Here is a 15,214-nt window from a genome sequence, read left to right on the forward strand (position 1 = left end):
GGAGAGCAGACAGTGTGTCGTAACTGTACTCATCAGCGGGCGTCTGGGCCGACAATCCGACCTCTGTAGGATATGCTCTGGGGGGGGGCCATGTTATCGAGGCAGATAAAGACAGAGCCAGGGACATATTTACGGGAACAAATGAATGGAAATGGCAACTGTACAAAATGTGCTTAATAGCAAGATCCAGAGTAAGAGTACAAAGAAGAGAAAAACCTCACTACGAATTATGAAAGGAAATGAATATGTGTGTGTTTGGACAGAATGAGAATGGGAGAGGAAGAAAAGAAGAATGCTTATTAAAGAACTTCAACATTTTTCTTTCATTCATTTTTATCTTTTAGCCATTTTTAAAAAATATTAATATATTGGCATACCATCACCAGTTAGTTACCTAGAAGCTGGTTACAACAACTACTAGTAATAATTTAAAATCTTTTTATTTGTAGCTTTTAATATATTTATATTGAATTAAATCTGGCGATACGGGCAGCTGAATGCCAAAAGCCCTCCGAAAAATAGGGACTCTGTATGTATGTGTGGTGCATAATTCTATACATGTTTCCACAAATAACTTTTAAAGGTGTTTGTAAGTCTATCACCTCCTCTGATCCCTCCAACAACCTCTCATGACATCTATTACTACTGCTATTCAGGTATTACTATTCCTGTTTTATAGATGGGGAAACTGAGTTAAGGAAAGAAATGGACTGCTAAAGCCACACATAGCGAGCTTAGCCACAGAGCCTGGAGTGAACCCAGCTCTCCTTATTCCAAACCCAATATTTTGGTTCTGTTTAACGATGACTCTGGTCTTAAAAATGCTCCAAAATGCCACAGGCTGAAAAGCATTCCGTTTCACTTTCAAAGTCCTTGCTGTTCTTTGAAAGTATAAATCTTCCTAAACACGAACATTTCTTTTTCCCCCCCTTAAAGAGAATGTGAATATAACTTTCTTTAAACATAATTCAGTTTCATACAGTATGAGCTTTTTATGGTCCATATGTGAGCGTGGTGAAATGCCGATAGGCCCGTTAAAAAGTGCCTGCATCAAATTTCAGTATTTGGACAGCTGAATATATAAGCCTTAAAAGCTGACATTTGTACTGGAAAGAATGACAGAGCACAAAACCTATCACTGGGGGACAGAAATCATGTTTCTCGTACTTTAGAAGCGACACTAGGGTGCAGTATTGTCCCTTTTCTCTACACCAAAGTAGTAACTGCATTCAGAGGAAACAACCAAGAAGTCAAGTCCAAAGGCACAGAACACGTAGGACTTCACGGCTTCTTCCTGCTTGCGACCTAGGATCTCAGGTGGAACCGGCTTTCCCTTTGGAGCAAGTCAAACAGGCTGAGCAGAGGTTGCTCCTGGTCCCTCTCACTGGCTATGTTACACTCAGGGGCACCGGCAATGCTAACGAGATCGCGGCCGCCAGGGCTGGGGGTGGACCAGATGCCCAGGTGGTGTCAGCAGGGAAAAAGCAGGTGGAGGGCCTCACTGCCTGGCAAGCTGCTTTCCTTCCCACAGAGGGTCTGACTTTCCCACGTCCCTCTGCACGATCACATGCACACCAACTAGATCCCACGGGGCCGGGGAGAGTGGATGGAGTTCCTCACTCAGGGACAGAGAACTGGACATTCCGCAGCCGGCTCTGTCCTGAGCCACCCATCGTACGGCGCGTTCAGTAGCAGCGGGAGGAGCAGCAGCTGTGGCAGTGGCCCTGGGCCCAGGCGGCCCCCAGACAATAAAACGAGCAAATGCTTCTCAGACCTCAAAGCCACCGGGCTCTGACTCAGCAGTGGCACTGGCGCTCGCAGATGTCTACGGGAGCTGTTTCCCGTTACCCAGAGAACAAAGTCGGGTTCCGGTTGTGTTTCAACTGTCTTAAAGCGGTCATGCTTGGAGAGATGGGGTTAAAATAGAATCCTTTTCTCCAGGGGGACTTCTCCCCAGTTCTACAGACCACAAATATCAATCACTGGGATTCCTAGAAAATGTCACAGACCAAGGATCAGGGCTTTTTTTTTTTTTTTTTTTTTTTTTTTTTAATGTGTTCTGCAACTCCCACGTTCTTCCTACTCCACCCCAGTTTTGATGGGACTTGGCAAATGCACAAATCCCCAGAGGATGCCATACTGCATGCTTTGTGAGAAGAAAGGCCCCCCCCCCTTTTTACATTCTAGAAACATGAAAGCATCCAGACCCTCACATGCACACATGCAGACATGGATGGAACTCTACAAATCAGCAAGGACAACTGGAATCATGGAACTGAAGCACAAAAAGGGAACGTAAAGAAAATGTAAGCCCAAAGTTCCATTTCTCAGGTAAAGAAGCTGAGGAACAAAAAATGGTTACACAATGACTAATGAATTATAAAAAACAGCTAACATCTTTAAAGCACTGACTATGCGGCAGGCACGGTGGAAGCTCTTTTTTTAGGGTATGTGACATGACTTACTCGGGATTACAGTTATTTAGCCAAAGACCCAGGATTAGAGCCCAGGATTCTCATTTCCTATTTCAGTGCTCCAAAGGAAAATGGATTGTGTCGCATGCTATTCTTTGTCCAGGAAAAAAAATGCCGAAGCAACCTGGATGGCTAAAGGATACTCGGTGGGGACAGGAAGCCCGGGGGGGGGGCAAGGATGGGTTACCAGGCCACCGGGCACCCCACTTCTGATGGTGGGTGCATCTGAAATGACCCCAGGCAGGCAACACACCTGAACCAAAGCCAAGCAAAGGAGGAGGAGCAGCGCAACAACCCACACGAGCCACACACAAGCCTCCGGAGCAGAGCGGTCAGGCCGCCCGCCATGACGGGCTCTGCGGGAGACAGCCCGCCTGCCGCGTCCCCACTCACCACACAAACAGTAACAGGGTCTGCAGCAGCAGCTTGGGGCAGGAGAGACAAGAGATAAATGCATTATGAGAACGTCAGAGGTTAAGTCTCCGTGAATGTTCTCATGCCCGGGGCACGGAGGTAAAAATTTCAGTTATTACTTACTCCAAGATTTTTCCGAGCTGATCCACATCCGAACTTCCACGAAAGAGAGGCCTACAAGAATAAAGATACATATGAAACACACGCGTTTCCTCAGGTCCATTTCAATCATGTTTGTCATTGTCATTGTTTGACAGGAAGCAAAATATTCTTCAAGAGTGGGGAAGTAAGGAATCGAGACATTTCTTGAAAGTCACTTATGGCAATTATAAATCGAGGAACAAAAAGATAGATACAGAGGCAGTAAAGCATCAAACAGACTGTCAAATTACAGCGGGAAGGTTAGGGAGAGGTGGGGGAGATGATAGATCAACCGAAGGACTTGTATGCATGCATACAAGCATAACCAATGAACGCAAAACACTGGGGAGTGAGGGCGTGTATGGGAGTGGGGTGGAGAGGCAATGGTAGGATATGTACACATATAATACCTTAATAATAATATAAAAAGAAATGTAAACTTGAAACCTGTATGATCCTATTAACCAATAAATTTCATAAAAAATTAAAAAAAGGAAGTCACTTATGGCAAGAACCTCTCACGAACGGGGTGGTACTCGAAGACCATGTTTCATACTCCTGACAGTCCTACTCACGGTCACTGTAACAGCAATGCCACCATCACACACAGGCCTCGGCGACAAAGTTCCACTTAACTCTGTGACAGGTGGAGCGTGTCACTGTCCTAGCCTCAAACCAGGGGTGTGTGGTGTTCTTTCCAACTGACATTTGTCAGTTCCTCCTCAGAGCACCCTTTCCTCACCACGAGGCAGGCGATCATAATACTTCCTCGCGAGTCTCTCTCCTTCCACTTGTCTCAAATGCTGTGGTGAGCTGCCTCTGGGTTTCTGACTGTACCACTTGCCTTTCTCCCGATATTATGGCAGATAAGCATTACAAGGTCAAAACCCCAACTCTGGGCTTCAGAGGTGTTTGTGGGCACACAGTCCCCATTGCCTACACAGGGCATTTCACTGGCTGTGCCTGGTCAGCAAGCCCAGAGAGAACAGAGAGCACCAGTTTAATCTGGCGAACTGGAAGAGTAGCTATGTCACCAGGGCAGCTCCCTTCCCTTCACCCCCTCCCTCCAATGAAGACGTATACACAGAGGCATGGGGAAAAGTACCTTTGAGCATCATGGATATAAGTACATATATTAGCCATGGCTACTGGGAAGCACACCGGGCAGACCAACTTGAATGGATGCCATTCCTGGGCAAAGGCATCAGACCCTCTCTTTCCTGGGTGGACAATGAATCCCATGCCTGACACTCAGCAGCAGCCTTGGCTCACACCCTCCCCCTTGTTTAGTTTTCAGCTCCCTTTTGTTTTTGCCCCTTGGCAATATTTCTAATATTTTTGCTGGTTCCATTATGCATTTAAGAAAATGTTTCCTACATTTGTTTTTTACATCTGCCTAGATGTTTTAGCAGAGGACTTGAAAAAAAATTTTTTTTTATTAATTTTTTACAGAGAGGAAGGGAGAGGGATTGTGATTTAGAAACATCGATCAGGTACCTCCTGCAAACTCCCCACTGGGAATGTGCCTGCAAACCAAGGTACATGACCAGAATCGAACCTGGGACCCTTCAGTCCGCAGGCGGATGCTCTATCCACTGAGCCAAACCGGTTAAGGCTTAGCAGAGGAGTTTCAAGTAATGTAGCCCTCCATTCTGCCAGGGCTGGAGGTACTTGCCATTTAGGTGTGACAGCTGGCCCACCAGCTTAGCCTCATTTAAGACTCATAACCACTCTTCTGTGAATACTTAGCAAAGCCAGCATGGGAATACAGGAAACTTGGAGGCAGCAATTCCGTGTACAGATCAGAACGACCTTCGCCACCTTAGGAAGACCTGGCATGTGGCTCTGAGGTCTGATAACTTGGCTCTGTAGCACATGTGGGTTGGCTTGAATTATACAATACACCACCACTACACGCTGGCTAAAATTAACCCCTCAAGAATGGATCTTTGCATGTAAATGCAGTCACAAGACAATGGAAGTGGGGCAGAGGCCAAACTGGAACCAGGATTCTCAGCTGACCCAGTAGTAGTTGGACACAAAAGTGATCAAACTCCAAGAACCACCTACTGACTTCCTGGCTGAGAATGCTGATTATTTTGTATGAGCCAGTTTTATGAGAGAGGGCCAGGAACATGGAAAGGTATAATGGATTCAGAGGAAGGACGAAACCTTCCAACAGGATGAACTCTTGGGTGTGCTACGGTGGAGAATGAAGATGTGAGAGGAAGACTGCTCCAGGGACTGCGTGTGACACAGTCTGTTTTGAGACAGGGCTCTGAGGGAAAAAGCCTGGCTGCACCAGGTCTCTGAGCTGTGCGCACCATGTAATAAAGAAACAAGCGCCGTACTTTCATTGATATTTTGAATATTTCCTCCTTCCTCAGGTTAGCTGAGATAAATATTCTTTAATTCATATAATTTATGGTATACTTCAGGTGGACAAATATGAACATAATCTTTGATTATATTATTTTTTATTTTTTAAACATATTTTATTGATTTTTTCAGAGAGAAAGAGAGTGATAGAGAATTAGAAACATCGATGAGAGAGAATCACCGATCAGCTGCCTCCTGCACACCCTCCACTGGGGATGTGCCCGCAACCAAAGTACATGCCCTTGACTGGAATCGAACCTGGGACCTTTCAGTCCGCAGGCTGATGCTCTATCCACTGAGCCAACCCGGTTTTGGCTCTTTTAAATATATTTTTATTGATTTCAGAGAGAAAGGGAGAGGGAGAGATAGAAACATCAATGAGGAGAGAGAATCATTGATTGGCTGCCTCCTCCACATCCCCTACTGGGGATTGAGCCTGCAACCTGGGCATGTGCCCTTGACCAGAATCGAACCAGGGAACCTTTAGTCCGTGGGCTGATGCTCTATACACTGAGCCAAACTGGCCAGGGTAGTGGTGAGGGACAGTTTAATTCTACTGCCTCGAATAATTTTATAATTGTGAGAATGATTCAGCTAAAGCACACACATGCGTGAGTTGGCCTTGGCTGGCTATTACCATGACAGAGCTGAGCTGGAAGGAAGTAGAGGGCTGAAGGAGCCAAGTGGAGGGGGCGGGGGGTGGGGGCCGGGGAATAAAAGTCTGGGGAGAGACTGAGACTGAGAGAGAGATGGCCCAGATAGAGAGACAAGCTGAGGAGATCCAAAATAACTCTGAACTGTTTCTTCCCCCTGTCTAAAAATGTGCCCCTGCTGGAAATCTTTCTAGAGGCCCAGCATGAAGACTGAAGACCAGAGAGGAATGTTCAATTACATACCACGAGACAGAGGCTCATAAAAGATAAAAAGCCATGCATTTTTTCCAAATCATCGCAGGGAAAAAATCCACTAAGCTAGCCCATCTTGTCTGGTTTTAGACATAAACCTCCTCACAGGTGACATACTCACTAATTCTTTTAAAATAATTATATAAAGATAAAACTAGCAATAGAGAGAGTCTACCCAGAGTAGTAAATTTGAAGCCTATTTTTACAGTTTCAAAAAATATTTCTTCCTTATATACACACTTTCTTTTAGGAGGTGGGGGATTAAATAGTGGAACGGAAAGATTACACCTACCAAAAAACATTCCCAAATAAAGACGGCAATTGCTCTGACTGGAGAAACACATTTAAAAAATCCTCTTATTATACAGGACAAGACTTAAAAGTTAGACACTTTTGTGCATTTTGCTATATCAAAAACTACAATTACTTACTATAGATGACTTTCCAGTAGTTTAACCAACTGCTCGGGTAATGGTACACAAACATTATCTGCTGAAGACCTTCGCTGAATCAAAATGTCATGAATCCCACTTCTAATTTTATACCTCCATTTCTTTTCTCTTCGCCTCACTGTGATCCACCTTTTTCTATGGAAGATGTTCTCTACACTCACTCTTTGAGACTGATCCATTCTATTGCATTAACCGCCCCCTTCTGTCTTTTTATTTTTAAAATATATTTTATTGATTTTTTTACAGAGAGGAAGGGAGAGGGATAGAGAGTTAGAAATATCAATGAGAGAGAAACATCGACTAGCTGCCTTCTGCACACCCCCCACCAGGGATGTGCCAGCAACCAAGGTACATGCCCCTGATTGGAATCGAACCCGGGACTCCTCAGTCCGCAGGCTGACGCTCCGTCCACTGAGCCAAACCAGGTTCAGCCCCCTTGCTTTCATGGCCCTGAGCCTCTTTCTATTTGGAATTCCCACATAAACTACAGAGGAGCCTACCGGAAGGTCTTTGCCATGCTACCCTTTGAAAGCAATTCATTTGACGAGATAAACAATATTTGGGGGGAAATACCTGAAATTGAACATTGCTATAAGTTTTTATGAAAGAGAATTTTAGGTTATTTCCAAGCATTTTCTTTCTTTCTTTTTTTTAAAAAAAATATATTTTATTGATTTTTTTACAGAGAGGAAGGGAGAGAGATAGAGAGTTAGAAACATCGATGAGAGAGAGTCATCGATCAGCTGCCTCTTGCACACACCCCCAACCGGGGATGTGCCTGCAACCAAGGTACATGCCCTTGACGGGAATTGAACCTGGGACCCTTCAGTCTGCAGGCTGATGGTCTATCCACTGAGCCAAACGGGGTTCGGCTCCAAGCATTTTCTTCAAGTATTTTCCTTCACCATTATACTTCATACTGGTTTATGTTGATAAGATAAAATTTATGAAAGAAATACAAATACACTTTTTGTCTATACATAAAAAGCATTTTTTCCTAACTAAAAGGGGATTACTGCAAAATATAATAGCAAGACTGCATTCATTTCAAACTATTGCAGTCAATTCTCTTCTCAGATCTCCTTAGGCACAGTCATGCCAAAAAAAGTACGGTGCCTGGGGATTTTTAGCAAGGAGTTCCCCCATGGCTTTTTTTGAATTTGTGAGAGTTTAAAAGCCTTCATATTTTCCACGCCTCGAATAGGGGGGCTGATTTTTTAGGATATTTGTTGACTTGGGGAAGGGCATAAACTCGGGTGATGGACGTCCTGTGTGTGAACCCCTCCCAGCCAATTCTCCCTGAATGATGTCAGGAAAGTCTCGTAGCCGCTTTGAACCTAGCTGCTTCCTCGGTAAAATGTCCAGTTTACAGCAGACCAACAGCAAGTGGCAACCAAATGCCCACACACCTTTTCACACTCAGATATGGTAGCTGTCTCCTTTGTTCCTGGCCACCATTACACACAGATGATAACATACAGTATTCATGTGGAAAACAAGAAAGGAAGGGGCATTTAGTCACCATGCGGTGGGTGTCCACATCATATTTAAGACTTCCTCTGAGCTCACTGTATATTCTCTTGCACCTGTTTCAGGTCTTACACCTTCATCACCAAGAAAAGAACGAATACAAGTCATCATTTCCAAGAAGGGTTAATTCATTTTGAGTTGACAATCTAACTTCTTCAGCATGCTGTTTAGCTAAAAACTCTTGTACCCAGTGAAGAGAATTTTCCTGGGTCAAATTACAAAGGAACTAAGCTTCAGATGCCATGGCTTTCTAAACAAACAGCTAAAAGGACATATAACTATCCCTCACAATCTCAATGAACAGTGGAAAACAACGTTCAGAAGCAGGGTATGTTTTCTGGCAGATGGGAAGTGTATGCTGATGTGTCTGTTATAGAAAGGAAATGATTCATGCAGAATGGAAGATGACAGATTCCGTGTAGTTATAATACTTTCATTGTACTGAGAAGAAGAGGAAGTCAAGGATCACCCTATAGGACACCTCTGTGGCCTGCACTTGACCTGCAGCTATGCTTTAGCTGTTACCTTTCTGCTTTTTTTTTTTTTTAATAATATATTTTATTGATTTTTTTACAGAGAGGAAGAGAGAGGGATAGAGAGTTAGAAACATCGATGAGAGAGAATCATTAATCAGCCGCCTCTTGCACACCCCCTACTGGGGATGTGCCCGCAACTAAGGTACATGCCCTTGACTGGAATCGAACCCAGGACCTTTCAGTCCGCAGGCCGACGCTCTATCCATTGAGCCAAACCAGTTTCGGCTTTTTTTTTTTTTTTTATTAATATATTTTTATTGATTTTTTACAGAGATGAAGAGAGAGGAATAGAGAGTTAGAAATGTCGATGAGAGAGAGAGTCATCGATCAGCTGCCTCTTGCACATCCCTTATTGGGGATGTGCTCGCAACCAAGGTACATGCCCTTGACTGGAATCGAACCTGGGACCTTTCAGTCCGCAGGCCGACGCTCTATCCACTGAGCCAAACCGGTTTCACCTTTCTTGATTAGAAGAGAGATTTTCCATATTCACAAAATGACCTGAAAACTACGGCCCAGGAAATGTCCACTCTTTTACACTTGCTCCCATGTTCTAGTCTAGAGCTGGTATCTGTTAAAAGTTTTATTACCTTACGTTATCATTTATTTAAATAGCCACATTAAGCAAAAAAAGCAATTAGCTGACTTGTTTTGTAAACACTAACTCAGTGATCACTCATTGAGCACATAGGGCTGCATTAGATGCTGGGAGAATGCCACTCTCCAAAAATATGTATTCAATAACATGGGGCCTTAATATATACTATGCATATATTTAAATTATATTATACATTTTAATACAAATATATTAAAATATAAATATCTATAAATAAGTATACATTTACAGAGTACATACTACCATAATAATCCTTGTCCCCGTGGGAGACAAAATATATAAACACAGCAACAGGAAAGAGAGTTCATCTCATTTTGCTAGTGGGAGATGGAAGTCCAGGGAAATAATTTAATTTTTACTAGCATGATGGGAGGCAGTCTGATGAACTTTTTAAAAAATATATATTTTTATTGATTTCAAAGAGCAAGGGAGAGGGAGAGAGAGATAGGAACATAAATTATGGGAGAGAATCATTGATCGGTTGCCTCCTGCATGCACCCCCCTGGGGATTGAGCCTGCAACCTGGGCATGTGCTCTGATCGGGAATCGAACCGTGACCTCCCGGTTCATAGGCTGATGCCTAACCACTGAGCCACACCGAGTGGACTGATTAACATTTTTAAAAAATAGGTGAGAAGTACCTTATCCAAGGAAACAGCTCAGTGAGTGGCTAAGCTGGTCTAACTCCAATGAGTGGCAGATGGCAGTGCTTAAGAAGATTCATATGTCAGGGGTTTTACTGAGTCAATTGGAAGGGCTGGGGATGGAGTCAGGAAGGCCAACGGGAAAGGTCAGAGGATGAGATGACAAGACCCCCAAAGTAGGTGGACAGAAAAATGGGGAAGGAAGCGAAGACATTTAAGGAAAGAGGAGCAGAACTTGGTGAAAGACTGTTCATGAGTTGCAAAAAGAAGCATGGTTTTAAGTTTGTATTATTAGTAAAAAGTCAAGGCTGAAAGGTGGGAAGAGGAGTCAGGGGCGTGTAAAAGACTGGAAAATAATTAACTTCGTTTTAAACTTGTTCCTTTATTATAATGTATAAAACAATGCTTACAAAATCTGAGAATGAAAACCATGCAAAAAAGGTAATCATATTCGAGTATTACCCACACAAAAACTGGTACATGAACGCACACAGCAGCATAATTCATAACAGCCAAGAAGTGGAAACAACCAAATGTCCACCGTTGGTTGAAGGGCTGCACAGAATGTAGAGCTACAAAGGTGGTGCCTTTCGCTCAGGCATAAGGAAGGAATGATGCACTATACAGGCTACAAACGGATGACCCTCAAGGACATGATGCTACATAAAGGAAGCCAGTCACAAGAGAGCATGCATTTATGGTGTGATTCTGTTAATGTGCATAGAAGAGGTAAATCTATGGGGTCAGAAAATCAACTAGTGGTTGTCTAGGATGGGGCACCCTGGGGGGAAATGAGGAGGGACTGCTAATGGGCTTGGGGTTTCTTTCTGGGTTGACGAAAATGTTCTAAAATGGATTGTGGTGATGGTTGCACAACTCTGTGGATATACTAAACTAAAAACCATTGGCTTGTACCATTTTCATTGGTGAATTGTGTGGTATGTGAATTATATGTTAATAAAGCTGTTTAAAAAAAAAACATAGTTAATAAGCTATGTTTCCAAGGATACATTAGAATCCAAAGGTCAGTAAAAAAAAAACTAAGAGAATGGCTTTAGCCCTAACTATAATATATAAAAGGCTTAATTAAGCCAAAACCGGTTTGGCTCAGTGGATAGAGCGTCGGTCTGCGGACTGAAAGGTCCCAGGTTCGATTCCGGTCAAGGGCATGTACATTGGTTGCGGGCACATCCCCAGTGGGGGTGTGTGCAGGAGGCAGCAGGTCGATGTCTCTCATCGATGTTTCTAGCTCTCTATCTCTCTCCTCTTCCTTCCTCTCTGTAAAAAATCAATAAAATATATTTAAAAAGGCTTAAGTACATGGTTTAAAGTATAGTATATTTATTTTACCATACATTCAATGAAGTACCTATTTGAAGACACGTGCTCTGAAAGTTCTGAATAACTGACTAATATGATCTGAATTTCCCAAACACCGGATTTATCAGATGAGGATGAAATAGTAAACAACAAAAACATTTGTCCAAAAAGGGCATTCTTATACAATTACTATTTTATACTTTCCTGTGGGTGGTGAGATTATGTAGAATTTATTTTATTTATTTATTTTTTACATTTTTCTATTATTTTGTACTTAGCATATTATGAGTACTGAGTACTTTGAAAATCAGAAGAAAAAAATCTGAACACGGATTCTTGCCATATATTGTATGCATGCAATCTGTTCACCTCCCCTCTTCCCTACTCCTATGCTAACCCACTTGGATTACTCATTTACTTGTTGGTCTCTACAGACAAACTGTGAGCTCTCCGAGGACAAGGCCAACCTCTATTTGCTTCTGTAGCCAGAGCACATGATTAAAAAAAAAATTATTGATTATTTACAGAGAGGAAGGGACAGGGATAGAGAGTTAGAAACATTGATCAGCCACCTCCTGCACTCGCCCCACCAGGGATGTGCCCACAACCAAGGTACATGCCCTTGACCGGAATCAAATCTGGGACCCTTTAGTCAACAGGCCGAAGCTCTATTCACTGAGCCAAACCAGTAAGGACCAGAGCACATGATTTACTGCCCACTCTGCACATAACTGGCACTCATTTAATATGTAAGAATGACTACTGGTTGTCCTCCTATCAAGATGTCTTTCTCTCCCTCCTTTCCATCACCTTTATCCTTCCCATCTCAAAATTCGCCTGTTTGCTTAATTTCATTGTAATTCAAGAGCAAGCACAGGTATGTATATATGAATAGATAGACACATACTGAGAGCCAAACTGGATTTGATTTATAATGTTGCATCCATGTATGCTTTAACTGGTCTGTGACGCTTGACAAGATTTGCCTGCAAATAATGGGCATTTAAAACAGGGGCCGGCTGACAATGAGTCCCCCGTATCTAAACTCTTGCCAAAACCATCAGAGAAGCAACAAGAGGTACACAGGATGGGAGCTTTGCCCTGAGGTGCCGACTTCGCCCACGTAAGACAGGGACGGGCTCCTTGGAAGACAAAGAAAGACAAATGTTGAGAAAAAGTATAGCCAAGGCAAAACAGAGTGAGGGATTAAAGAGGGTGTGGAGGGGAAAGAGGCACTTGCAGGAAACCCGTCCAGAGAGGAAGAGGGCTGTGGGGAAAGAGCACGGGAGGGAAAATGTAAAAGGCCAAACAAACACAAGGGAAGGTCTGGGGCAGGAGAAGAACCTGAGACGAGACCAACTGAGACAGAGCCCAAAGGGAATAGAACACCTCCACGTGGGGAGGGTGGTGCCGCTCACAGCGGAGACCAGGCGAACATGTCAGAGAGTGTGCTGCCCGTCTGTCCAGAGCAGGGGCTGCCGAGCCTGGTAATTTCCTTCAAAACAAGTAGCTAAATTAACCTGGCCTTGTTACCAGATGTAAATAATTTATTTCTCCACAGAGGACTCATATTTACTGGATTCTGAGTAGCTTCCAAGAGACAGAGAGAAAGAGACAGACAGACACACGTCACTATTTTTCAATTCGAGGCTGAGAATTAAAATTAAACCAGAACTCATCAAACCACTGGACGTTGCTGAAACATTACGAACTTTACAAATTAATATATTAACTGACTTAGTCAATTCTGTCTATGACTAAAGAAGCCTAATTGATCATTGGATTAAGATTAAAAAAACATTTTTATCACTCCCACAATTACTGAGTATCTATAGTTTGCCAGAAATAATCATTTCTCTTAAATATTTAAAGAATTGCCTTTTCTTCCAGTGCCATCTCTTCCTGTCTTTGTGAGCTTGAGCTTCCCTAACAAAATACCATAGATTAAGTGGCTAAAACAACAGAGATCTATGTCCCACGGTTCTAGAGGCTGGAAGTCCTACAGGAAGGTGTCTGGTGAGGACTCTCTTTCTGGCTTGCACACGACCACCTGCTTGCTGTGTACTCACATGGCCAAAAGAGAAAGCCTTAATCCCATCTTGTGGGACCATCCTCTTGACTTTATTTAACCCTAATCATGAACCATCTCCAAATCCTATCAAATTGGGGTAAGGGCTTCAACGTCTGAGATTTTGGGAGGCTCGCAAACATTTGGTCCACAACACTTCCTTTCCCATGTTACTGAAACAGCACCTTTCATAACCTTTAAAATTAGAAAGGTTGGTACATTCTTGCCCAATAGGAGCAATAAACATGATTTGTCTCATTCTGCCTCTGGGATCCAAGCATGTGTTGTATATGCTTTCTGGTGAGTTTTCTTGCCAAACGACATGTTCATTACTCCCTAGTGCCTCCCTTATCTCTTGCTCTCCAATCACACTGCTCAGGGGAGTTCTTAAGGCAGGAAATAAATTATGTATTAAGCACTTTTCTAAAGACTGGGTTCCTAAATATATTATTGCATTTTCATTCTCATTCTAACCCCAAAGTCAGACCACTACCAAGCACTAAGTACTAACTCTCCATTTGAAAGGAAGTTCTAAAACCAGGAAAATAAATCCGAGTCAAACCCAAGAAGTAACCTTGTAAGGGTGAAGCATTTACTAGTATATTAGTAATTAGTATTACTAATTACTAGGAAACTAGAGGCAAATTTAGGGTCTGTGACCCCCATGGAATCACCCATCTCACTACGGGCAATAAGCCTCCTTAATAGACATTCAGGCTCAATGCCCCGGAGAATGGTGTCTTCTGTCATATAACTACCGAGTTTGGATGACAGTCCTTCTCCCTTATGGAAATTCCAGTTGCAAAACTCACTGCATTTTAAGTTGGGCTTAGTATTGAAAAACTTTAATGACAACATGCTGGAAGATCATCTGGGACAAGAGTGATGGTGTGTGAAGACAGAATAGATTATCAGAGATTACCAGGGACACCTGGCAAAAATCACTGCTGTAGATTAACTAGTCAGGCTTTAAGTAGTCACCTTCGCTCTACAGAAGAAATGTGAACTAAAGACATCGCTCAACTTAACTGGAATCTCGCCATGCCCCATAACTGTCTCACAACTCCTAGCCTTTCTTCATAGTGTGCCTTCCAGGTATAGAAAGAAAAGCTGTAACAAGGAGTGGTCCATAAGTGAGGATCTCAGAACTCATTTTCCTCAAGATCTGGCCATGTGGGGGTACGGCACCCAGGAATAAGGTCACCAACTAGTCCAGATGGTTCCAGTTTTATCCCTGAAAATGCTGTATCCTGGGAAGCCTCTCTATCCCAGGCAAACGAGGATGGCTACTCAACCTATCCACAATACCCAGGATGAGAGAATATAAAAAATAAAATAAAAAAGAATAATATTTTCAAAGTATCCTTGTTATTTCAAATGGCTGTTTTGAAAAATATCAGACTAGCATCTCTCAAAACAGTCAGAACAAAAAGTGGTCCAACAGACAGGCTTCATTCTCTTTTTTCCTAATAATTCCCCTCTGTAATAATTACTGTTCAATCACTGGTAGCTCCCTCCTCATTCAAGATGTTATTACTCTTTTTCAGCAAAAGGCTGGGGTAACACTGTATACATATTGCACAGAGAAAGAGCACTACCTATGACGGTCAACATGGTTAAAGTAACGGTCTGAAGGAAGTACATGATCAAAAAAAGTGGCATCAACAGAGATTGGGCAAAGCTACCTACGTATCTGGAATGACAAGGAGAATTCTTTTTGTCCAGTCTGACGGAC

The 15,214-nt window shown here is 42.9% G+C and overlaps 1 protein-coding gene across 4 annotated transcripts in view; it reads right to left on the minus strand.

Moving 5' to 3' along the window:
* Positions 1-15,214, minus strand: part of CDK6 (cyclin dependent kinase 6) — a 211,254-nt gene that overhangs the window by 19,698 nt on the left and 176,342 nt on the right. For all 4 annotated transcript variants that reach the window (XM_084897451.1, XM_084897450.1, XM_084897453.1 and 1 more), the window contains exon 6: positions 3,012-3,062. In XM_084897451.1, the coding sequence (XP_084753577.1) occupies positions 3,012-3,062 (51 nt within the window). The remainder of the gene's footprint in view (positions 1-3,011; positions 3,063-15,214) is intronic.

Source organism: Pipistrellus hanaki (assembly GCF_964339955.1).
Source record: "Pipistrellus hanaki genome assembly, chromosome: 10".
NCBI classification, from domain to species: domain Eukaryota; kingdom Metazoa; phylum Chordata; class Mammalia; order Chiroptera; family Vespertilionidae; genus Pipistrellus; species Pipistrellus hanaki.